Source organism: Coenobita brevimanus, chromosome 80 (assembly GCF_032717465.1).
Source record: "Coenobita brevimanus isolate Jiangsu-jjx chromosome 80, ASM3271746v2, whole genome shotgun sequence".
NCBI classification, from domain to species: domain Eukaryota; kingdom Metazoa; phylum Arthropoda; class Malacostraca; order Decapoda; family Coenobitidae; genus Coenobita; species Coenobita brevimanus.
Window position 1 is genome coordinate 8,214,047 of NC_137033.1, and position 27,293 is coordinate 8,241,339.

The following is a 27,293-nucleotide window of genomic DNA, read 5'->3' on the forward strand; positions in this document are numbered from 1 at the left end:
CTGTAGTCTTTCAGCAGTATTTAGACATCAAAACACACATAGAAATGCCCAGTGTAATGTTAGACACTGAGAAAACAATGCATAAACAACCAAAATCCGCAAATATTCTACCTGCAATACACAGTACCCCTCCTAATTTTGGCAATGTTCTCTGGTCTTTCAGCTGTGTTTAAACATTAAAACACACATGGGAATACCCAGTGTAATGCTAGACACTCAGAAAGCAATGCCTAAACAACAAAACCCCCCCCCCCCCAAAAAAAAAAAAAAAAAAAAAAAAAAAGTGAAGACGATGGTTCCAGTATTTTTAGCCCTCTCTGGAATTCAAAAGGTTTTTCAGACTGTAAGAGTAATGACTGACCCCATTCACAAAGAAAAAAATTTCTTTGAATTTCAATTTGTCCCCCGGAAATTGGTTATATTGGTATAAGTATTATATCACCATCTTTGCTGGTGTTTATAGAATAAGTTAAGCTAATAAAAACACAAAAACTGATGAGTAAACTTACAAAAAAACACTGAGACTAAACTTGTTGGAGGGTAAAAAATACCTGCAAATAACTTCCCAACATTCTAGCCCAAAATTTTGCCCTCACCATGCAAGAGCTAAGGATATGTCTAGATGCAGAATTTCATGAGCTTTCTCATGTTCGTTTTGGAATTTCAGTACGACCAATAGAATTCGAATAAATCACAAAAAATAAAAAAAACTCACACAGGGATGGTAGATGACAGAAAGGTGGGGGAGTACTGAGGAAGAGGGAGGGAGGAAAGCCGGCCAGCTGTGAACATGGGGAGAGATGGAGGAGGGATTGGGGGAGTGGGAGAAGCGAGGGATGCCACGGGACTTTCACCATTCGGTGAGGTGGCGGACAGGCAGTTTTGTGCTGCTGGTGGGTTAGGCTCTGGGTTACTTCTTTGAGCACGGTATGTTCCCGTATGTGGCTGGCCGAGGAACTTTCAGCATTCAGTAAGGAGCCGTACAGCCATTCTCGTTCACCTTGTGGTTTATTTCTGCTTTCCTCACATGCAGCTGGTATGTTTCTGTTGATCGGGATGGCTGGGTGATTTCAACCATACATTAGGGATCCATACAGCCATTCTCGCTTACATTGTGGGTTAGGGTCTATTACCCACGCATGGACAGAGAAACCAGTGAGCCACTGAACAAATTTTTTTTACTTTGTTGGCTGACCAGCCGCTGAAGCTGGAGCTTTTATGAACGGTTTCGGAAAATTAATCCGGTTGCAGTTTTAATATAGCCAAGTCCTAATGAACGGATATGGAGCATGAACGGATGAGGACTGTATGGATAATCTAGGGATTACTCTACTGTATTGACCAAGACTTTACATGTCTGTGAGATGTAGCCAGGATTTTAGAGGCATGAAAGTTCAGTCAGTGAAAGTATGAATCATATTACTGGGTAAGGTGTTTATAGTCCAAATGTTTTTTCCTTCCTTGTTTTCTTTCCACTTTCATACTTTATTTTTTCCTTGTTTTCCTCCCATTTTTGTATTGATACTTTTGCTGTTTTCTTGATTCTACGTCATCCCATCCATAAGTGGGAGAAAAGGTCCTGATGATTATCCATCCATCCATCATCCAATCCTACATTGCTCCATGAGGAGTGTAGGAGCCCAGGGCTAGGCAAGTTGGTCTTCACATTTAAGATGAATGACCAGCCTCACTCATCTCTGAGTGGCATTACGTAACCATCCCTTTGATATAAACCTTCACTGGCTCAATCCGATTGGAGTACCGTAATTATTCACTAAACCACCAGGCGCCAAAATTTGGTTATATTGTTACCACCCAGCTTAGTAAATGGTTTCCTAGTGTACAGGAAACCATTTGGCTTGTCACTCAGTGTAGAGTAACCCACAGGCAGAAGGAAGAGGAAAGAATGTAGGAAAGAAAGACTTGATGATGATTATTATTATTATTATTATTTACAGGAGGTAAAGAAAGTAAGGCAGTGTGAAAGGGGAAATAGTAGGGGAGTGAAAGATAGGAATAATAGATTGTTGGTGGAGAAGAGAGAGAAATTGAGGAGATGGAAGGAGCACTTTGAGGATTTGTTGAATGTAGAGAGTGAGAGCAGTGTGAGTATAAGTGGTTGGGGAATGGCTGGGAGAAGAAGAGATGAGAGGAGGGAGGAAGAGATCAGTAGGTCGGAAGTAGTGGAAGCGATGAAGAAGATTAAGCTGGGAAAGGCCCCAGGAATTGATGGAGTGTGTGGTGAAATGCTTAGGTATGGGGGTGAGATTGTTGTGGAGTGGATATGGAAGTTGTGTAGATTGGCTTGGGAAGAGGGAAGGGTTCCAGAGGACTGGAAATTAGGTATAATTGTTCCTCTGTACAAAGGAAAAGGGGAGAGAGAAGTATGTGGTAACCATAGGGGTATTTGCCTTCTTAGTGTGACTGGTAAAATATATGGTAGAATACTCATTGATAGGGTTAGGCATATGTCAGAGGAGCTAGTTGGAGAAGAACAAGGGGGATTTAGGAAGGGAAAAGGGTGTGTAGATCAGATATTTGTTCTAAGATGTTTAGTGGAGAAGTATCTAGAGAAGGGAAGGAAAGTGTACGCTGCCTTCATGGACTTGGAGAAAGCTTATGATAGAATAGATAGGAAAGGTATGTGGAAGGTATTAAGAATATATGGAGTGGAGGGGAAATTGTTGAGTGCTGTGAAGAGTATGTACGAGGGAGCTAGGGCTACGGTGCGAGTGGATGGTGAACTGAGTGAGTTCTTTGATCTCAATGTGGGACTGAAACAGGGGTGTGTAATGTCTCCATGGCTGTTTAATATATATATGGATGGGGTTGTAAAGGAGGTACAAGGTAGGGCAGTGGATGTAGGGGTGGCCCTAATGAATGAGGGTGAGATTTGGAAGCTTCCAGTGTTGCTGTTTGCTGATGATACAGTATTGTTGAGTGAAGATGAATGGGAGTTGCAAGGTTTGGTGAATGAATTTGGGACAGTGTGTAGGAGGAGGAAGCTGAAAGTTAATGTAAACAAAAGTAAAGTTATGGTGTTTGAGAGGAATGAAGTCACAGAGTGTGCAGTGAGGTTGGATGGTGAGGATATGGAGAATGTGAGTGCATTCAAGTACTTGGGTAGTGTGATGAGTAAGGATGGAACTTTGGGGGATGAAGTACGTGAAAGGGTACAGCAGGGAAGGAAGGTTGTTGGCACACTGAAAGCAATGATGAGAAACAGGGAGGTGAGTATGGAAGTTAAGAAGTCACTGCATGATGGTATTGTGATCCCTACCCTGACGTATGGAAGCTAGGCGTGGACCTTGCAAGAGGAGAACAAGTCAAGAGTGAGAGCAGTGGAAATGAGTTACTTGAGAGGAGCATGTGGAGTGACGTGGAGGGACAGGTTGACGAATGAAGAAGTGAAGGAACGTTGTGGGGTAGATGTGGATGTGGTTGAAAAGATTAGGAGAAATACACTGAGGTGGTTTGGACATGTGGAGAGGATGGAGAATGAAAGACTGACTAAGAGGGTGTATGTAGGTGAGGTGGAGGGAGGGAGAGGGAGGGGTAGACCGAGGATGAGGTGGAGGGATGGAGTTGAGAGGTATATGAGGGAGGGGGGGGTGAGTTGGGGGGAGGGGAGTCAAATGGTGGGTGACAGAGTGACTTGGAGGCGTTTTGTCTGCGGCCACCCTTTGCGGGATTAGGGCGTCGGGCTATAGATAGATAGATAGATAGATTTACAGGTACAGTACATAAGTATGTGACATAGTTATGAGATGGTTTACTATCATTGACCCTGGGAGGTACTGCCATGAGAGTGAAGTGTGGCAACAAGCTTGGTAACTAGCTGCACAATCATCACTTGCAGCAGGACCAGAGCCACAAGCAAATAGTCAAAATCCAAACTGTGACCAACATTGATATAGATCTTATCATGCATCTGAGATTTCTTTTTCCCAACAGTTTCAAGCAATTGTTGGGAAGCTTGGCATCATGTAGTGTGTGATTTGTGATTGTACAAGTGATGATGATGAATTTTGGTGTGAATGAAGGTCTGGATGATGATGATGATGATGGTGATGATAACAGTCATGGTGGTAAGGTTGATAGATTGTGATGATGATGAGAACTTATTTTACTTCTTAACCCACAGAGTTTGAATATATTGGTGAACAATCAAGGCCAGACACCCTCCTGTATATGTGGGGAGTGGCAGACCATGGTGGGTTGGGCCGAGCCTCCTTCATCCGTCCTGACCGTACCAAGAGGCAACAGCGGCTACCCTTTATACAACACCCCCACAGAGTCGAGTTTGGGGAGTACCACAGAGTGAGGACAATGGCATTTCTGATCCTGTTATTATTCCCCTGCATCCAGTTGAATACATTGTTAGTTTATAATTACTGCTTCCAGATAATTTGATCATCATAGGGAAGGTCTTTGGTAGTGAGGGGGTGATTGAAAACTATAACTTACCCTTCAGTGTAAGAAGTCGCCCAGAAGCTGAATGAATCATCTAGAGGTATAGGTGAGTCTCATTTTGTGCTGAACCTCATTCATATGGCCCAACAACACCAAATGCCAGCAGAAACTACCATTCATGTTACAGTCCCTTAAAGCTCGTTGAGTATTGCCAAGTGAGGTAGACTTGGCAGTTTTTCCTCGTTTGTGCTTGATCCCATAACCTGTTTAGCCTGGCAATACCTTTTATGCTTTATTGTTGCTTGAGAGGGATTCTTTCCCATGGTGGCTTAGATATAACAGGATGGCTTCTCTTCTCTCTTGTACAGTACTGTACTAACATCTGTCAGCCTCCTCCCTGTACCCCAAAAGGAGGATTGTGGTCTGCAGGAGAAGGGACAAATACTGCCTGCTGTCTACTAGGTTCACATCCAGGTGGACCTGGGACTACAACAACAAAGCTGCTATTGTTCAGTTTTACTCAAATTGGGAGTCATTTTGCATGGGAAGAGTTAGTTGTAGCTTTCATTAACCTGTTCACTGAGAGAGGGATGCTGGTGAGGAACCTATATGTTGGGTTGGGATGCCGTACATCTAAGGATGAATAGCTGAGGCATCCACCTGGGAGCTTAGCCTCAATATATTTCCCTGCTCCTCACCATGGGAAGGACCCTGGTTCAACCCTGGTAATCAAAACAACACCCGGCTCAACATATCATACACGAATACTATCATCTCTCCCCCCTCCCACCTCAGACCAGGTCCCAGAAGCATATCAATACACAAATCACTCACCACTCCATTCAGTCACTTAAAGACAACACACAGCTGCATGCACGGCCTCCTGATATCCACCCTTCAGAATCCTATCTCCCTTGTGAGGACAGGGTCTGCCTGGCCAGGATGAGATGTGGGCATCATCCAGCCCTCTTATCAGAAGGGGCTGGATGACTCCGTCACTGATGCCTGTCCAGGACGTAACACAGCACCCCATACCATTAAGCACATTATGGAAGACTGCATTGCACACAATCACCTACGCCAATAACACAACATACACTCCTTGAGAACTCTGTGGGAAAGCCCGGTCTCGGCCATGGCATTCCTTGGGGACTCGGGGCTGTTCGGCCAGACTGCCTAGGGAACAACTACTACTACTACTACTACCCTGGTAAGGCACTCTGCACCATAAGAGGGTGCCAGTCCCCTAAATGGTGTACAATAAACTGTACTCTGTTTGTAGGATAGCCCTACAGAAGCAGTTGCTTACTTGTAGTCAGAGGGTCTACTTGGCCAAACAAACAGGGGTTAAGCAACAACAGCTAAGATAGACCTTTCCTAGGTGGAGTGAACCTGCTTCAGATGCCAGCAGAAATTACCATCACTCCAGCAACTCGATAGACTAAAGTTTGGCACGTACTGTGCCACCAGGAGTGGAGGTCTTCCTACTTTTGTTCTGTGAATGAAGGTCATATTCTAAGTACTCTAAGCTTGGAGATTTTGCAACACTTTATCAGTGTCCTTATACTCAGTTATAGATAGCTGCAGTCAGTTGATACAAAGAATAGGTAAATGCCAATAGAGAACATGAAGTTATGATATGCAGAATAAATTGCCAAGAGAGAGATTGAGAGATGTAATGAAATCTCTAATGCCACTTAGGATACAACTCAAAAACAGAGAGAATGAAGATGTAGGCATTATTAGGTCTCTCTTCCTTCACTTGTTATTTCAGTGGTTGCCGTTATTCCAAATTGTCTACACCTGTACTTGCACTCCTCCCCCATTACAGCAGACTCCCAGTACCCATTTGTCAATAAACTTGTACTCCTTTCACTCTAGCTCTTTAATGCAAGAGTTACTTGGTACTCTCAGTGTTTTATGTACAATACTGTACTGCAGTAGTACTGTATCCAAAGTTATACAGTATATTGCTGATCCTGACACTTGCCGATACTGATATGTTATATACTCACAGTATCAGCAAGGCAGCTATAAATAACAAGCCAATATGCATTTGTTTTCAGGATTTTAATAATTGTCTAGCCTGTCTTTGTGCTGATATTCATTTCTTGTTTAGTCTGATCAGGGTTGGAAAAAATCACATTTTTTTTTTTTTTTAATAAAATTGTTTTTTTTTAATTTAAATAATCCCTCCATCATCCAATCCTACGTTGCCCCATGAGGAGCGTAGAAGCCCGGGGCTAGGCAGTTGGTCCTGACATTTAAGATGAGAGTGACCAGCCTCACTCATCCCTGAGTGGCATTACATGAACAATAAACCCCAATCACCCCTTGGATATAAACCTTCACCGGTTCAATCCAACTGGAGCACAATAATTACCCACTAAACCACCAGGCACCAAAATTTGGTTATTTGGTTACCACCCAGCGTAGTAAATGGTTTCCTGGTGTACAGGAAACCATTTGGCTTGTCACTCAGTGTAGAGTCACCCACAGGCATAAGGGAAAGGAAAGAATGAAGGAATGAAAGACAGAAGAGGGAGGGTAAGGTCACCCTTAGGCAGAAGGAAGAGAAAAGAACGAAGGATAAAAAAGACAGAAGATGGAAGGAAACAAGGATGGAGGAGAGGACAGGGCAGACACCCGAGAACAGCACTACATTGAGTGAGTGGATGGTGGGCACCCCCACGTACCACAAAAGGACTAATTTAAATCAGATTTTTTTTAATAATTTTTTTTTTTCCCCAACCCTGTTTGTGCCTATGGGAATTCTGTCCAAAGAGCACCATACTGCATCTTTTTCCTCCCACTTGCTGCAGTGCATCCATTAGGCATTATTATATATCACTGTTCAAATAAACAGACTTACAAAGTTGAAAATAATAATGTGAATTTGAAGTGGAAGTAAGGCAGTGCACCACAGGCTAGCACTTGGTATGGGGGAGGTTACTCACACTCAGGATTGGAAAAAATAGCATATACTGTATACAATTATTATTTTTTTTTATTGTAGTATTTTAAATCAGATTTTTAAATTTAAATTGACAGGTTTACTTTATTGGATTTTTTTTTTAATTAAATATTTTTTCACTTTTATGAAGATTTTTTTTGTACTAAGCCTTTATCAATGTTAATAGTTTTATATATTGTCAAATTAGGATCATGATCACTAGACCAAATTAGGATCATAATCATTAGATTGAATCATGCCACTCTGTATTCAAAGAAGAGTTTAGTTCATATGTTAACACTGAGTATGATCACATTTATTGTTATTATCAAAGAGCTTTCTTTCCTTTTTTTTTTTTTTTTTTTTTAATATTTGCCTTGTAACAAAAGGCAATCACTGGTGCCTGACTTGATCAAGATCAGTATAGGAAGAGTTCAGGCCAAGCAGACTTGATCCATCTGTGCAATACACATGCGTCACATTCTCTGTCTTCTTCATTTTTACTGTACAGTGAGTCCTTGATATACGAAAGGGATAGGGACCAAAAAAAAACCTTCTAAATTCAAAATTTCGTGTATCTGAACGATTTTCCCCATTGAAATATGCATATAAATGGGGGGATGCGTCCCAGAACCCCCTCGGACCTCCACCTAAACTTCACCCCCCCTTATTAAGAAGTAAGCAATACCTGTATACAATTGTAGAGAAGGAGATGGCCATATTCTTGTACCTCTCCTTTTTCTTCATCACAGTCCCAGTGGTGGAAACAGCAAGGCCTAAACCATGCCCAGTCCGAGACTCCCTGCCCCTCCTCATGGGGTCTTATAATTTCCATTTTCCTTTCCATCATTAGGGTACGGTGCTGCTGCTTCTTTGCAGCGGGCTCCCCCAATGCTGGAGATGATACAGGGAGCTGGGGAGGCATGGCGAAACAATACGAAAAGGTGAAGGGCTGCGAAAATAGTCTCACATACAGCGAGGCTGTGAGGAGAGGAGGGACGTGGACGTAACTGAGAAGCACGCGAAAATTTGTTTACCAGAGAGGGGTTAGTTCGTTTTCTCTCAGCAAGCAAGTATGGCGCTATGCACCGCACCCATTTTGAATTTTTCATACAGTATTCCATTAACCCCTTCATAGCTGCCGGCCTTGACCAACACTTCGCTGTTTCGGTGTCAATGACGTTGAGTTAGGGCATAAAAACTGCGAACAATTACGGGAAAGGAGTGAAGGTCACTGGTGTGTGTACATGACCCTACTCTACCATCCCATCAGTCAGGCATTCTCTTCACTCCAAATGTATTCGCCGATGTTTACATGCTTATGTTACATGCGCCCTAATTTTGAGTAAGTTTCTTTCAGCAAGAGATAATTTACCACCCTCAAAATAGTCAGAAAAATAAAGAAGACAAGCTAGAGGAATATGAACTGAATTGGTAAGGTCTTTAGGCTGTATGCTTACATGAAAGATTATGGGTTTTACAATTTTAAGAGACGATATGGAACAAAAATGTTTGCTAATCAGAAAAAAATTACTCTTTCGTCCCACATGTTTTCGTAGGTTAGCATTCAGTTCCACAGTCTTCGTTCGGTATCACTCTTCCCAATATATTTCGGACCGACTGAGCACAGTTATTTCTGCACCTTAGAGTTAGTGTACATTTACTGCTCATTCTTTTGTTTGTTTTTATGTGTATGTGTGAAAGAGAGAGGACTGATACAAACAATAATGTATTCCATTATCGCTTTCATAGCTGCTGGCCCTGAACAACGCCTTACTGTACTGGTGTCAGTGACGTTGAGTTAGGATGAGCTATAAAAAACTGCGAGCAATTATGGGAAGGGAATGAGGGTCACTGGTGTGTTTACACGGCCCTACTCTACCACCTCAAGCAGTCTGGCGTTCACAGTTCAACTTCGTCGCGGATGTTTTCGGCCGATGTATACATGCTGATGTAACATGCATCCTCATTCTATTCTTACACAAATCATAGCAAATCACAGGATGGGTTTAGGGGGGGGGGGGGAAAGCCAGGTGTGCCAGATGAGTCTTTTCACATATGTAAGAAAAAGAAATTGATTTTAGAACTTGAAAAAATGGTCCCAAGGCTGACCATGGGAGCACGCAAGTATCTGAACCCACAGCCATTGAGGGGGCTAAACATACGTTTTGCTTTAAGCAGTAAAAGCACCTTACCAAATCAGTTCTTCCTGATAGTCTGTTATATTTTTCAGATTATTTATGGGTTGGTAAATACAGTAAACGTTTCTCATTAAATCTGTTTCCCCGTCATTTTTAGCTGTTCTGGTGTGACAACTCTTGTTTATTTTGTTAACATAATGGTGGAAAGGACTGTTCTTCCCTAAGTGTTTAACTAAACCTGGCCTAACTGAGCTTATCTGTACTTAATAATTTTAACCTAACCTAACTGCCAGTTGGGAAATTGGGAAACGATATCCACCTTTGAGCACATTAAGTTTCTTCCACTGCGCTGGAAACGATCGTAGGGGAAAGTAACGATAATAACTATCTATCTATCTATTGCCAGATGCCTCAGTCCCGTTCGGGGTGGCCACAAACAAATTGCCTCCAAGTCGCCCTGTCCCTCGCCATTTCACTGCCCAGTTCCCAACTCACACCCCCCTCTCTCATATACATCTCCACCCCATCCCTCCATCTCATCCTCGGCCTCTCCCTCCCTCTCCCCCCCTCCACCTCACTCACATACACTTCCTTCGTCAGTCTTTCACCCTCCACCCTCTCCACAGGGAGGAAATTTTTCAGCAAGAAAAAGTAATATGCCAAACTGAAAGTTTTCAGAAAATTACAGAAACAAGCTGGAGGATTATGAATTGAATTGGTAAAGTCTTTCTGCTGCTTCAAGTGTACAATAAAAGACACAAGTACGGTATCTTCCCAAAGTTTGACGAATATAGCTTGAAAAAATCGAACCATTTGAAACACGCACTAGTAGAGACAGGGTTTTCATTGTATTTTGCCTGGTGTAAATTTTCTTCAGACTGAACTTGGAAGATAGTTGTATCTTTCATTGTACATTTACCAGTAAATAACTCAATCTAACAGTACTTGTGTTTTGTTTCTGCCAGATAAATCGTGATTTCAGACTATTTAGGCACTTCTTCACATCATATAGTCTGGATAATCGGGCTATCTCTGCATTTCCTTTTCTATCGAGTATCGATTTTCGTATCATCGAGACAGATATTTTCGTACTGTGGAATTTGTTCTATATTAATCGATTTCATACCATCGAAAATTCGTACTTCGGGTTTTCGTATTTCGAGGATTCACTGTATATATATATATATATATATATATATATATACTAAGTACAGTATCTATCTATCTATCTATCTATATACCTAGGCTGCTTCCCCCAAGAAAAGGGAGATAGCCGAGACAGGACGACATACTCCCCATTTACTCATCCATTCAAACACATTCATTTGCATCTTAACCCCAATGGGAAGAACGGACAGATCCTCACCGCGCCACACCGCACAAGGGTCAACTGCGTAATGCAATCAGTGACATCCGCAGCAGGGCCCGACAGCAGAGCTGGTTTACCCCTGCCACATCATAACAGACTCATCCCCTTACCCGCACCTGACCTGAAATAGCTGATCAGACCAAATGCGGGAGAATATCCCTTCAGGGCTGCGTCATCACTTATTCATTCACAATTTCTCTCCATTTATTTCTGTCACACACAGCCACTCTTCCTTGCTCAACAGATATCCCTCTCGCATCCAGCGCTCTCTTCACACTGTCCATCCATCCTATTCGTGGTCTTCCTCTCAGCCTTGCACCTCTCACATCAGATCTAGTTATCTTTTTCACCAATCGCTCATTATCCATTCTCTCCATATGCCCAAACCATCGCAACACCCTCTGCTCCACTCTACCAGCCATCTCCCGAACAACTCCAGTTCTCCTTCGCACTTCATCATTCCGCACTCGATCCATACGCGTCACTCCACACATACTCCTCAGACACCTCATCTCTATTACATTCAAACTTTTCCTCTCTGCTACACCCATATTCCATGTTTCAGCCCCATATAATGCAGTCGGTACCACAACACCCTCATACAGCCTTCTCTTTACATCCATTCTGAGCGAACGACATATAAACACTTTTTTCATTCCTCCCAGCACCTTTCCTACTTCATTTATTCTAAACTTCACTTCTGCATCTATTCTTCCATCCACAGCAACATGTGACCCTAGATATTTAAAACACTCTACCTCCTCAAGCAACTCGCCATTCAAAACTATATTCATACCCCTACCATCTACCAACCTCGTTCACTTCATCACTTTACTCTTATTCTCATTTACTTTCAATTTCCTCATTTCACACACCCTTCCAAACTCCTCCACCAACTGTCTCAATCTCTCCTCTGAATCAGCCACCAGTGCAGTATCATCTGCAAACAGCAGCTGCTTCAGATTCCACTCTCCACCATCAACATTCACCAGATTCAGACCTTCACCTAAAACTTGCATTCACCTCCCTTACAACACCATCCATGTAAATATTAAACAACCAAGGCGACATCACACATCCGTGTCGCAGCCCCACTCTCACAGGAAACCAATCACTCACAGCATTTCCCACTCTTACACACGCTCTACTATTTACATAAAAACTTTTCACCCCTTTTAGTAACCTACCATCAAGTCCATACAATCTTAAAACAGTCCACAAAGCCTTCCTATCAATTCTATCATATGCTTTCTCTAAATCCATAAATGCCCAGAACACATCCTTGCCTTTCGCTAAATACTTTTCACACACTTGTCTCACCGCAAACACCTGATCCACGCATCCCCTCCCTCTCCTAAAGCCACACTGCTCATCACCAATCACTCCCTTTGTACCCTCTCTAACTCTCATAATTAACACTCTACCATACACCTTACCTATAACACTCAACAGACTTATACCCCTAAAGCTAGTACATTCATACTTATCACCCTTGCCTTTATACAGCGGGACCACACAAGCACTTGCCCAGTCAACTGGCACCATACCTTTCACAAAGCACACATTCAACAGTCTTACTAACCAGTCAACAATAGTCACTCCACCACCCTTCAGGCAGTCCACAGCACACCCATCCATACCTGCAGGTTTCCCTGTTTTCATCTCCTTTACTGCCTTCTCCACTTCCTCCTTCGTGATCAAAGAATCATTCAACTCTCCCAACACATTTATTCCTTGCACCCTTCCATCCACCACAATCTCAGCCACCCTTTCCTCCTCTACATTTAACAATCTTTCAAAATACTCTACCCATCTCTTCCTTACTGCATCCATCTCAATTAACATCCTTCTATCCTTTGCTTTTACTTGTTCTTCCTTCCCAGACTCTCCCTTTCACACCCTTTTCACCTTCCAAAACATTTTCTTATTCTGTTGAAAATTCTCTGTCAGCCACCTACCCCATCTCTCATCTGCTGCCACTTGAGCATCACGCACAGCCCTTCTCGCCCTATTCCTCTTTTCCTTATACCTCTCATATGACATCTCATTCCTCCTCTGCAGCCACACTTCATATGCACGTTTCTTCTCAGCCACAGCCATATGTACTTCCTCGCACCACCATTCACTTCCTTTTCTTATACCACCACCCACACGTCTCACACCACACACCTCTTCTGCATGCCCCACCACAGCACTCTTAAATAACTGCCATTCCTCCTCCACACTGCCATTTTCCCGATCTTTCACTGCGTTCCACTCATCTTTCAATTTCTCCTGATACTCATTCTTTTTCTCTCTTTTATCCAACCCACTCACTTTCAAAACCTCCCTGCCACACCTAACCCTCCTAGCTCTCACCCATCTCTTACCTACTCTTAACTTTCCCACCACCAGGTAGTGGTCAGACATACCTCCACCCTCCCCTCTCAGAACTCTCACATCCAACAATCTTCCTATTACATTCCTAGACACAACCACATAGTCCATCAAAGCTCTATCAACAACCCTTCCACCCTCCTGTCTCACCCATGTATACTTATAAATATCTTTCTTCTCAAACAGCGTATTTCCAATCACCATCTCTCGCTCAACACACATCGCTATCATTCGCTCCCCATTTTCATTTATTCCAGTCACACCATACGTACCAACTACACCTTCAGCTGCTACATTTCCCACTCTAGCATTCAGATCTCCCATCATTACCACATTCACATTCACTCCAAAACTCTGCAGACACTCATCAACATCATTCCAGAAAGACTCCTTCTCTTCTTCATCCCTTTTACTACCAGGCCCATATGCACTCACAAACACCCACAACTCATATTCAAATTTCGCTTTCACCCACATCAGTCTCGATGACACCTACTTCCATTCAATCACACACTGCTGTACTTCCGGACTCACTAACAAGGCCACACCTTCTCTTGCCCTTCCTCAATCAACACCTGACAATCTTCCATTCACACTTCCAAACATAGACTCACCCTTCCCTTTCATCTTCGTTTCACTCAAAGCTAACACACATATATATATATATGTATTCATTCATTATACAGTATATACACCTATATATATTAGCATAAAACTGGTACTGTATGTAGGAGAAAATGGACAAGTCAGCTTTTTAGGTAGCTTTCCCCCCTTTTTTTAACTATTGTGGACAAAGTGGCAAAAAGATGATAACAGCATACAAAGAGGACTCTCTGTACTGGGTACTTGTTTTCCAGGTTGTTGATGTAGCATGTGGTTACGGCTTTACAGTGCTGGCGGTGCACAGGAAGTCTCCCTACACTTGCTTTGGCACTGGTATCAACACAGACTCACAAATAGGTAAGATTAATAACCTCATTTAGATGACTCCTCCTCCTCCTCCTCCTCCTCAACACTATGTTTAGCAAGCTTTAGTGAAAGGTTTGACTCATCAGTCATTCATCTCAAATGTTGCCAAGCTTCTTCATGAGGAATCACTTTAGCTGTGTATTTGAGTTGGCTATGGTGCAATGTAATTCATGTTCTCAATGGACTGGGAGCTAAACTAGTGCCAGGTGTGTGTGATTACCTATGAAATACTGTACTGTATATTGATTTAGGAAAGGCATGGAGTAAGGAAGTCTGTGAAATTTGAGTTAATGGGATTGTGCTTAGGTAGTACTATACTATAATATAGATAGATTGGGTGTACATGGATAGTGAAGGTGGGAGGAGGCATAGCAGGCCAAGAAGGTGGATAGATGTGGTAAATGAATGAGTGAGAAAATGGGGTATAGAGGCTGATGAGACAATTGAACTAACTGGGGATCATTTTGGGTAAATAAACTTTGTTCGAAGGAGCGCATGACAGAGGTGCAGATTGGCCTGGGAGGAAGGTAGAGTCCCGGAGAATTGGAAGTCAGGTATATGGTAATTATTCCCCTGTACAAAGGATAAGGAGAAAAAGAAGTGTGTAATCATAGGAGCATTTGTCATCTTAGTGTAACAGGAAAAGTATATGGTAAGATACTTATTGACAGAGTTAGGGAAATAACAGAGGAATTAGGTGGAGAAGAACAGGGAAGTTTTAGGAGGGGAAGAGGTTGTGTAGATCAGATATTCAATTTTAGGTCTTTAGCAGAAAAGTTTCTAGAGGCGGGAAAGAAGTTGTATGCGGCCTTCATGAATTTGGAGAAGGCACATGACAAGGTCGATAGACAAGGAATGTGGAAGGTATTAAGAATATATGGAGTGAATGGGAAGTTGTTGAATGCCGTGAAGAGTATGTATGATGGTGCTAAGGCTTCAGTGCATGTGGATAGTGAACTGAGTGAATTTTTCTATTTGAAGGTTGGATTGAAACAGGGATGTGTCATGTCTCCATGGTTGTTCAATCTGTATATGGATGAGGTTATAATTGAGATACAAGGTAGCTCAGTTTATGTTGGAGCAGCCCTAATGAGAGAGGGCAGTGTTTGGAAACTCCCTGTACTGTTGTTTGCAAATGATACTGTATTGTTAAGTGAAGACGAAGGGGAGCTGCAAGACTTGGTGAATTTGGGAGAGTGTGCTAGAAACGGAATCTAAAGGTGAATGTAGGGAAGAGTAAAGTTATGGTCTTTGAGAAAAATGGATTCACTGGATGTACAGTGAGGTTGGATGAGGAGGAAATGGAAATTGTGAGTGCATTTCAGTACTTGGGTAGTGTGATGAGTAAGGATGAAAGTTTAGAGGGTGAAGTGCTTGAAAGGGTACAACAAGGAACAGGGTTGCTGGTTCTTTGAGAGCAGTGATAAGAAATAGGAAAGTGAGCATGGAAGTAAGAATGTCGCTGCTTGACAGTATCATGATACCAACTCTAACATAGGGAAGTAAAGCATGGACCTTGTTGGAGGGACACAAGTCAAGAGTGAGAGGAGTGGAAATCATTTATTTGAGAGGAGCATGTGGAGTCACATGGAGAGACAGACTGGCAAATGAGGAAGTGAAGGAGCATTGTGGTGTGGATGAGGATATGATAGAAAGCATTAGGAGAAATACATTAAGATGGTTTGGCTATATGGAGAGGATGGAGAGCAAGAGGCTGATGAGGAGAGTGTATGTGAATGAGGTGGAGGGTGTGAGAGGGAGGGGGAGGCCAAGGAGGAGATGGAGGGATGGAGTGGAGAGGTATATGAGAGAGGGGTGTGTGAGCTGGGAGGAGGGCAGTGAAATGGCGTTGGGCAGGGCGACATGGAGGCAGTTTGTTCATGGCCACCCCTTATGGGATTAAGGCGCCTGGCAGTAGATGGATAGATTTTATGTGGGTGTTTTGTTCTAGATGACTGGCTGAAGAGTGTAATTGTAAATGCATAGAAGGGGAAGGGTGGTGTCCTGGAAAAAGGATATTATAGAGACATATAGGTTTTGGACCAAGTTCAGTAAAACCTCAATATAACGGACTTCAGTAGACTGGAATTTGCTTTTATCGGACTTGAGGAGCTACTGGACTAAATTCCTATACTGCATATCGGAAATAATCCGATAAAGCCAGAAGCAGTCCAGACTGCCTGACCACTTCAGCTATGTTCACCACAATAAGGTAAATAAAAGACATGTTTATCAGTGTACAGTATGGTGTTATTATATACACTCAAACCTCGATTTAGGGGACTAAATGGGGAATCAACTTGTCCCTTATTTGAAAATGTCCCATACTTGAAAATGCCCATTGTTTTGCCACATATAAAGACAATCTACCGGGTAATTATGAAATGCAATGATTGTTTCACTTATCTTATTTATACAGTATGATTATAAATATTATTTTATGGGTACTGTATAAAGAAACATGTTAAGGTGAATAACCTTGACATTAAGTATCATTTTTTAATGGTCTTTTCCATTTGTCAGGTAGAATATGGAGTCCCTTAAATCCAAAATCCCTTGAATGGAGGTCCCTTAAATCGAGGTTTGAGTGTACACCATTTGATTAATGAAGTAAAGGTATAACACAGTACTGTACAGTACCACAATGGTAGTCAAAACAGTTTATAAACCGTTGGTGTGATCTGGATTAATGTCTGATATATCGAAAAAAGTCCGGATTAGCAAGGGGAAGTCCGGATGTCGCTTTTATTGGAATTTCGCTTTTTCAGAGTGGCTTTGGCTCCAATTATTCCGTTATAGTGAGGTCTTACTGTAATGAAGTTAATGGAGGGAGTCGTAAAAGGTATGATAAGGGATAGAGTGAATATTGATGAGTTGTAGTTTGGGTTTATGCCAGGCAAAGGGACCACTGCTGCCATATTCATTGTCCATCAGCTTCAGGAAAAATAAACAGACAGACCCTGAGATGCGATACCCCGGCATAGCGATGGAGGTAGAAATACCACCCTACCCCACGGAACAATGGCCAAACTCCAGTATAATGATGGGTTTACCAGTTTTGATGATATTTTAGACTTAAATTTTTTGTTTATTTTGATTTATAAGTTGTTTTTAGACTTAGATTAATGCTTTTTAGACAGATGGGGCGAACATTGTCATTCGGGGATACAGTTTACCGTTTGATTTTTTCCAGACGTTTTGATGATTTTCAGATCTTATTTTTGGGTATACAGTACTCGTCGGAAGTATTCAGCGTTGTCCGCCGGGCGCGCAATACTTATGGCCCAAAAAAATCACCCATTTTTGGGGGTAAGAATTGAGCCACAAGTTTGAGCTCCGAGCATGACGTCACGGTAGCCTGAGGCCTTCCGACATGCTGGTTGGTTCCCGCCTCAGTCGCCCACGGGCTGCCTGAGAGAGAGGAACTCCGCTGAGTGTCCCTCTCAAATTGCGCCATTTTTTACCGAGTGTCCCGCAGTGTTTTGGCCTTTAAAACTTTGTTATGGCACCTACCCGTGAACTATCGAGTGAAATCATATCCCAGATCATTGCTCTAAAGGAGGCAGGCCACCAGACAAAGGAAATTAGTGAATTGGTTGGTGTGGCACGATCGACAGTGCGTCGTTGGTGTGCGCGGTTTCGGGAGGAAAACAATGGTGAAGTTCCCACAAAGAAACCGAGGTCTGGTAGGCCTAGGAAAACTTCCCCAAGGTCTGTTAATGTTTTAAAACGTGCAGTGGAGTTTAATCCTCGTGTGAGTGCAAGGAAAATTAAGGAGAGCAACCCAGAAGTGTTTGGTGAGGTGTCAGTGAGAACAGTGTCTCGTAGGGTGCATGAGCTTGGTTACACAAGTCACAGGCCTGTGAAAAAGCCTCTTCTCTCTAGCAGCCAGAGAATTCGTAGGCTTGCCTTTGCTAATAAATATCTAAACTGGGGTGAGGAGCAATGGTTGTCAGTGTTGTGGTCTGATGAGGCAACGTTTAGTGTTACCTGTAACAGAGGAGCACGCAAAGGTAGTGACCCACTTGACCCACGGTATGTAGAAAGCACAGTTAAACATCCTGATTCACTCATGGTATGGGGTTGTTTCTCAGGGAAGGGTTTGGGGTAGCTTGTTGTACTTCCCAAGAACCTCAGAGTGAATCGGGATGTTTATCTGGAGCTTCTGTGTGATCATTTACCAGACTCCTTCGAGCTAACAGGTGCACGAGTGTTTCAGCAGGACGGTGCACCTGCTCACAAGGCCAAATTGGTCACCAATTGGCTTCGTGACTGTGAGGTATCATTCATGACAGACTGGCCAGGAAATAGCCCAGACCTCAACCCGATTGAAAACCTCTGGTACCTCGTAAAGAAGAGTCTCCAAGGGAAGGACGTGAGCTCTCTGCCTAAGCTGGAAGCCGCCATTCGTGACTCCTGGGACAAAATACCGCTCCAGCACCTCAGGAGCCTCGCCCTTTCACTTCCAAGACGTCTCAGGTCCGTGAAGAAACGTAAAGGCTACCCTACGAAGCACTAAAGGTAAATAAAATGCATTATTTATATGTTTTTTCAGTGTTGAAAGGTTTGTTTCTCAGGAGGGACGCAGGGCGCTCCATACTTCTGACGAGCACTGTAGGTGAGCTGTAAACTGCTTTTAGGCTTAGTTTAGCTTGTTTTAATGCTATTTTGGGGTTTAGGTTAGCTAGAAACTTGTTTTTGGACTCTTTTGGGTGTTTAGGACTTGGTTGGGGGGAGAAACCCAAGGCTCAAGAGAGCATGCCTATATTTTACATGTTAAGTCTATCCAAAGATATGATACCCTGCCTAGTGATGGGCTTTCATTTAACCAATTGCATCGATAAACCGGAGTATGCCTGTATATGAAAGAAAAGGGAACTGTACTCCTTTTTTGGGGGGGGGGGGAGAAGGCCTTTGACAGACTCCATAGGGAGGTGGTGAAATGAGCAATGAGATAGCTTGGGACTGAGGAGTGACTGGTTAAAGTGGTTATGGCTATGCATATGTGTGCCTACACCCAGTTGAGAGTGAATGGAGATTTGGGTGATGAGTTTTCCGTAAATGTTGGCATGCATCAGAGGCCATTTTGAGCCCGTTATTGTTTGTCATGGTGCTTGTGTCTCTCACGTGACTTCAGAAATGGACTCCCATGTGAGATATAGCTTAATGACTTGGTGTTGATTGCAGAGAGTGAAGGAGAGGCAGAGGAAAGATGTAGGAAGTGGAGAGACAGATTGGAACACAAGGGTTTGAGAGTAAATGGGGATAAAACAAAAAAGATAATAGCTAGGGCTGGTGGCAGTACTGTCAAAGCAGAGGGAATGTGGCCATGTGTAGTTTGCCACAAGGATTTGGGAATTAACTCCATCCTGTGCAGAGTTTGTGATAAGTGGATACCTAAGAGATATAGTGGTATTAGATGTAGCTGTGAAATACAGTGAACCTTTGCTATAATGAACCCCGATGTAGGAGATGTCAAATTTAATGTAACACCATGAAGCCCTCCAAACTTTCATCAGCTATAACGAACAATAGTCGTTTAATGGGGCACAGTGGGCCAAATTCATATGCTTCCTACCCTTTTTATTCCAGCCTGGCCTGAAATTTCCTCTCCTCATTGAATAACAGACTATAATAATACTCTACCAGTCATGAAGAAGTACTGTGACAAGGATGTGAGAGAATGTGAAATAATCTACAAAAGGGCAAAAGTATGGGCCAAGTTATTGTAAAACCCTCGGCTATCACGGGTTCCTCTATAGCGGATCTCGCTATCACGCCTATATAAAAAACTACCCAAATACCTTTATCATGCACTAAATGCCTGCTATCGCGCACCACAAATGTTCGAAAATTTAAAAAAGCCCAGGCTTCAGTGCTCCACCCAGCCAACAAAAGCTTCACTCCGTGATTGGTCGTGTGACGTCAGTGCCAGCTGAGCACTGATTGGCCGCCTGACCGAGTCTCCTGCCTGCCAAACCATTCAAGTGCGTGCCCTCAGACAGTGAACAGTAATAGCGAGAACAATAACCCTTTTTATAATGTGACCATGGCCAACGTACCCCCTCCCCATCCCCCTACCGTCACCCAACATAATGCTGTGGCACCTGGCAGGGAAATAAAGAAGAGGAAGAACCAAAGTTATGCAGATAAACAGGAAATGTGAAACTTATAGAGGATGGTCAGACCAAGCGAAGTGTGGGGAAGAAATATAACATTAATGAATCAACTGTGAGGTGTATTTATAAGAATCGTTATCACATCATAAAACATGCTCATTTTTAGACTATTATATATTAATATGTGGTACAAAGAGGATATCTTAGGGGTAAATATTGAGGTCATGGCACCAATTAGAATTATTACCATAAGTTCTTCAATTCGGCTATCGTGGTTTCAGCTATAGCACAGTCATAACAGGACCAATTGGGAGTGATAGCCGAGGGTAGAGTGTAGTTTTAATTTATAGTACTGGAATATGATATTGTTCTCATTTATTTTCAAACACGCGCTTGAATTCCCACCTGAGGGAGGGACCCTCGGATATAATGAACTTTCAGCTTTAAAGAACCTGGCTTCCTTCCAGTTAGCCCATTTAGTGAGGGTCTGCTATAATGCTCATTTCGTGTGTGCGGTGTGTTGGGAGAGCATGTAGAGATTAACAGCTGTGAAGGGACTGATCTTGCTGGAGAGTCTCTTGAATGTGTGGAGGAGTTTTGTCATTTGAAGGACAAGGTATGTGCTGGAGGTGGGGTTGTAACTAGCCCTGTAGCTAGGGTAAGTAGTTGGAGGAAGTTCAGGGAGCCATTGCCTTTCCTAACATTGAGAGGACTCTTCCTTTATGCTAAGGGGTCCTCACATATCGCTTTTTGGAAGTGTAATGCTGTATGGTAGTTAGAGCTAGGCAGCAACAGAAGAGGATATTTGTAACCTTAGATGCACAGAAGTGAGAGTGATTAAGTGGATGTTTAGTGCATCCCTGAGTTTGAGGCCTAGGGGTGCTAGGATTACAACTGAAGAGTTTGGAGGAAGGATGGGACTTGAATGTATTGGTGTTGTGATGAGGAGGGGTAGATTGAGATGATATGGGCATGTTGAGAGGATGGAGGATTACAGTTGGGTGCGGAAGGTGAGAGGTGTGAACACCGAAGGTAGTTTTGCAAGAGGAAGCCCCCAAAAAACATGGGATGAGATCATGGAGTGTGACCCCAGGGATAAGAAACTGAACAGGGAGGCTGCCAAAGATTGAGCAGCATGAAGAACTGCCATTAGCTCACCAAGACTGGTCCATGCAAGCATTTATATATTCCATCCATCCATCCATCCATCCATCATCCAATCCTACGTTGTCCCATGAGGAGCGTAGGAGCCCAGGGCTAGGCAGTTGGTCCTGACATTTAAGATGAGAGTGACCAACCTCACTCATCCCTGAGTGGCATTACGTGAGCAATAAACCCAAACCACCCCTTGGATATAAACCTTCACTGGCTGAATCCGATTGGAGCACAATAATTACCCACTAAATCACCAGGCACCAAAATTTGGTTATATGGTTACCACCTAGCATAGTAAATAGTTTCCTGGTGTACAGGAAACCGCTTGGCTAGTCACTCAGTGTAGAGTCACCTATAGACAGAAGGAAAAGGAAAGAATGAAGGAATAAAAGACAGAAGAGCATGTATATGAATGTATATAAATGAACGAATAATATCATGTACTTATATATTTTATTATTATTATTTAATGGATGGATGGATGTGATAGAAAGCATTAGGTGAAATACATTGAGGTGGTTTGGTCATGTGGGGAGAATGGAAAGTGAGAGACTAACAAGGAGAGTATATGCGAGTGAGGTGGAAGGGGGGAGAAGGAGGCAGAGGCTGAGGATAAGATGGGGGGATGGAGTGGAGAGGTATATGAGAGAGGGAAGTGTGAGCTGGGAGTAAGGCAGTGAAGTGGCATTGGACAGGGCGACGTGGAGGCGATTTGTTCGTGGCCACCCCTTATGGGATTGAGGCATCTGGCAATAGATAGATAGATAGGTGGATTTCATTGAAAGGGAGAGAGATGTAGTCAGTACAGTATTCATTTTGATTTTTAATCTTTTAGGTTTCCTCATTCATTTTTATCATTTTTGTTTTTAGGAGGCCACCAACCGAGAGCCGGCCACCCATTGGGCATGTTGATAAGTCCTGCACCCATTGAAGTACCACTTGGAGGTTCCAATGTTGTTAAGGTATGGTTGTGTGGTGTTTGAAGAGAATGGAGTGGAGTAATGTTGTGCATAGTCTTGAGTCATAGTTTCTGCTATTCCTCAAATTATGGTGCTAGAGAGGGACACTTTCATAAGGTTGCACCAATATAATGAGACAGCTGTACTGCCCAGTTATGCAGTTGTTCCCCCATCTCCCTCCCTTTCCCCGGAAAGGAGTGTGGTGAACTACAGGAGGACAGTTTCAGCAAGCTGAGATGATCCTGTAACCACAACAACAACCCTCTAATTTTATGCCTTGTTGAAAGAAAGTTATAGCTAGGGATTCACAAGTAGCAAAGACAGTTTGAAACAACACAGATTATTTTTCCATGATGAACTTTCTTAGTGGAGATGAGCAAAGCTTTGAACTATGACCTTAACACTGAGCAATATATTTAGTGTTAAATGAGAGAATGTGATGAAGAAAAGAGTGGAAGACTGTGTAAGTGACTGAGAAGGTGGAGGAGGAGAACCGAAAATGAGGTGTGCATGAAGAGTGTGAAAGTGTATGTAAAAGATAAAGAAGTTATAGGAAGTGGGTCTGGCAAAAGAAAGTAGAAAGAAGAGAGATTTAGAATGTGGTGTGGAAGGAGAGAGCAAGAGGGAGAGTTACAAGGAAAAGTTTATATCTCAAAGACCTTGCAGTTCCATAGTGAGAGGTACCGGTACATCAGATTACATGGGAATGCCTTCCCACTGCACATTCCTTCAAGTGAAAGATCCTATTGAGATTTCTGTGAAATTGCTTTAGTGTAGTGCTATTAACAGTATCCATGGGGAGTTTGCTCTTAGTGGAGCAGATCTTGTATGTGAAAAAGTTTTCACATATGCTGGTGTTAAATCTTTTCAGTTCCAGCCTTCAACCATTGTTGCATGTTGAGTTCATGTTGAGACTCTGCAGCTGTTAGTGGTCAAGATTGTGAAACATATTCGGTATTTTATACACTTCAGTGAGCTGACTCTGTAGTCTATGAGTTCCTAATGGAAGCAGTCCTTGGGCCCTCAGACAGTCGTAATAACTTATTCTCGTGATGGATGGAATAAATTTTGTAGCTCTAGCTTGAGCTCTTTCAAGTTAATCTATGTCTTCCCCAAGTGTACCAGCAGGTGACCAAATTCCACAGCGTACTCCAGAAGCGGCTGTATTCAGGAGGTTTAGAATGTGAGAACAATATCTTTATTCCTGTAACGAAACCACATCTGGCTTTAGCCAAGCAATTTCTATCTTATGTATTACCAGATGCCTTGATCCCGTAAGGAGTGGCCACAAACAAGTCGCCTCTGTGTCTCCCTGTTCCCCGCCATTTCATTGCCCTCCTCCTAGCTCACACACCCCTCTCTCATATATCTCTCCACCCCATGCCTTCAGCCTCCCCGTTCCTTCTACCCCCATCCACGTCACTCACATACACTCACCTTGTTAGTGTCTCCCTCTCCGTCCTCTCCACATGGCCAAACCACCTCAGTGTATTTATCTTAACGCATTCGATCATATCCTCGTCCACACGACAGCGCTCCTTCACTTCCTCATTTGTCAATCTGTCTCAGCATGTAACCCCACATGCTTCTGTCAAATAACTCATTTCCACAGCTCTCTCTCTCTTGACTTTTGTCCTTCCAGCAAGGTCCAACCTTCACTTCCGTACATTAGAGTTGGTATCCCAATATTATCATGTGGTGACCTTTTTACTTCTGTGCTCACTTTCCTGTTTCTTATCACTGCTTTCAAAGAACCATAAACCATTCTTCCTTGTTGTACCCTTTCAAGAAACAACTCCCTTGATTAAGTGATTTTGGATAGGGGAATCTGGGGGATACTTAACCCTGCCAAAAATCCCGGTTATATGGTTACCACCCAACATAGTAAAGTAATGGAGGAGTAGAGTAATGGAGAGGGGGATGGCATTGGTATTGAATGGTGATGGATGGAATATCTCAAACGTGTTGTATGCTGATGATGCAGTACTGCTTTCAAATACCAGACAAGAACTTGGTAGGCTAGTGCAGAATTTTGCTGATGTCTGTGAGCGTCGTGCCTTGAGAGTTAATGTACAAAAGAGTAAAGTGATGGTTACTGCGAGAGAAGGTGACTCCCAGTGCGATGTTGCAGTGAATGGAGAGAGAGACTGGAATTGGTGAGAGAGTTCAAATACTTGGGGTACAGTGATAGATGAGAGAGGAAAATGTGCAAAAGAGGTGGAAATTAGATGACACAACGAAGAAAAGTAGCTGGTGCAGTGAAGGCCTTGATAAGAAACAGAGTCTTGACTATTGCAGCTACACAAGGCTTACATGACGGAGTGTTAGTGCCAACTTTAACATATGGATGTGAGACTATGGTGTGGCATGAAAAGAAAAGAATACGAGCAGTGGAGATGGGACTGCTGAGGAATGTATGTGGAGTACAGAGGTGGATAGGATATGTAATAATGTGATTCATGAAAGATATGTAGTGAAAAAGTTGGTGGACACCAGAATCAAAGAGAGTGTACTGAGATGGTATGGTCATGTGGAGAGAATGGGTAACAATAGAGTGGTGAAAAGGTATATCTGAGTGAATTTGAAGGATGGAGGAGGGGAGGTAGACCAAGGAGAAGGTGGAGGAATATTGTGGATGAGTGTGTGAGGAAGAGAGGGTTGGAAGTTGGTGAGGCTAGGGAACTGACATAAGATTGAGCTGGCTGGATGTTTGTTGTGAGGAGAAGTGTATGATCAGGGATTTGGCACCCCTTTTTAACATGGCAGCTTCCGGATTGCCTCTCGGATACGTTTTTGTGAAGCTACAAAACGTGGTGAATGTTTTTGGCATATCTGATGGAGCCAGGATTCTGGGGGCTTGAATGATGAGTGAATGGAAGCGTGGCCCATTGGATTGGGCAAATATGGGCTGTCTGGACATTGCTACTCCTCACCCTGCTCTAGAGTGTGAAAGGAGGTTTGGATGGTGATGATGATGTACCCTTTCAAGCACTTCACCCTCCAAACTTCCATCCCTACTCATCACACTACTTAGGTACTGAAAAGCACTCACATTTTCCATTTCCTCATCATCCAGCTTCACTGTACATTCAGTGACTTCATTTCTCTCGAAGACCATAACTTTGCTTTTCCCCACATTCACATTTAGATTCTGTTTCTTACACACTATCCCAGACTCATTCACCAAAACCTTGCAGCTCCCCTTCATCATCACTTGACTATACAGTATCATCTGCAAGCAACATTACAGGAAGTTTCCAAACGCTGCCCTCTCTCACTAGGGCCGCTCCAGCATCCACTGCCCTACCTTGTACCGTATGTCTTTTATAACCTCATCCATATACAGGTTGAACAACCTTGGAGACATGACACATCCTGCATTCATTTAGAAAAATTCACTTCCTTCACTATCCTCATGCACTGCATCCATAACACCATCATACATACTCTTCACGGCATTTTTAATATTTTCCACATCCCTTGTTTATCCACCCTGTCATATGCTTTCTCCAAATCCATGATGCTCACATACAACTTCTTTCCCATCTCTTGAATCTTTTCCACTAAAAATCTAAGGATTAATATCAGATCTACACAACCTCTCCCCTTCCTAGAACCTACCTGCTCTTCTCCAAGAAGAGAATTGAGGTGCCTTTTTCTGTACTTTGATGCACTGTATGGATAATTTTAGGCCACTAATGATCAGTACACCAAAGTCCATTTCCAGATCAGTCATCCTCAGAGTTCTCCCCCCAGATGAATAATCTGACCCAGGATATGCATAGCCAGTATGCATCAACTAGCTTTTCTGCAAGTTAAAGGGTATTTACTAGACCATTCCCCCAGCCTACTGGTCTGCCAGGAGTTTTTGAATCCCTTCAAGGCAGCTCACATTTGCTCTAAGTTTGATGTCATCTCAAACTTTGAGACCACACTTGACAGACCAACATTAATGTCATTTAAATAAATTATGAACAGGAGTGGACCAAGGACTTACCCCTGTAGAACTTCAGAAGTGACGTAGCCCAGTCAGAAATAGTTCCATTGATCACTACCTGCGCTTCCTATCCATTAGCCAGTTTTGTATCCAGAGTATAACCTTCCTATTAATACAGGTACAACACCAAGTTTCTAGCATCAGATGGTCCAGCACCTCTCAATCCAGACAGAATTGCAAGAAAACACTTGAAATTCCCAAGCCTACCAGACTAGTTCACCAGGTGGCCACAGATACTGTTGAGTGTAATGCATGTCCATTTGGTTTGCTTAAACAGTGTGTCTTGGAGGTGATCGTATTTTGTCTTATTCTTATCTCATTTTACTTAATTTAACCTTAGCTATGGCTTCTAAGAATGATGCAAGTGTCAGTGGTGGTTTCAAAGGTAAACTAGTCTATTTCAGTACAGTCAAACCTGTCTATCTATCTATTGCCAGACACCACAATCCCGGTAGGGGTGGCCGCTGACTTTGAGTTATTTGTTTTACAGGAAGAGGCACTAACCCTCCACCAACTCACATGTTGACACTTAGGGAGCACATATGGTTTGGTTATATGGTTGCCACCCAGCATTGTAGATGGTTTCTTGACTTACAGGAAACCATTTGGCTTGTCAATCTTGGTTAATCAGTCCTCCATACAGTTGCAGTGACGAAACCTCTAAATGACCAAATAAAATAATAATTGGGAATAAATGTTAATTGGTTCAGGGCCCACAAGTTTTCTCTCAGCTTTTTGCCTAATACCTGAATAATAACCCCCCAAAAGACTGAGGAACTGGATCAGCATTGTTTACACCAGTTCTGCTGTGCCCAATCTTGAACTAGGTGTCCCTTTTCCTC

The 27,293-nt window shown here is 42.9% G+C and overlaps 1 protein-coding gene across 2 annotated transcripts in view; it reads left to right on the forward strand.

Moving 5' to 3' along the window:
- Positions 1-27,293, forward strand: part of LOC145409186 (RCC1-like G exchanging factor-like protein) — a 75,012-nt gene that overhangs the window by 14,726 nt on the left and 32,993 nt on the right. The window contains exons 4-6 of one of the 2 annotated variants that reach the window (XM_080279678.1): positions 4,145-4,320; positions 14,110-14,212; positions 22,366-22,457. In XM_080279678.1, coding sequence (XP_080135804.1) covers positions 4,145-4,320; positions 14,110-14,212; positions 22,366-22,457 — 371 coding nt within the window. The remainder of the gene's footprint in view (positions 1-4,144; positions 4,321-14,109; positions 14,213-22,365; positions 22,458-27,293) is intronic. The other variant, XM_080279679.1, reaches the window with a different exon arrangement.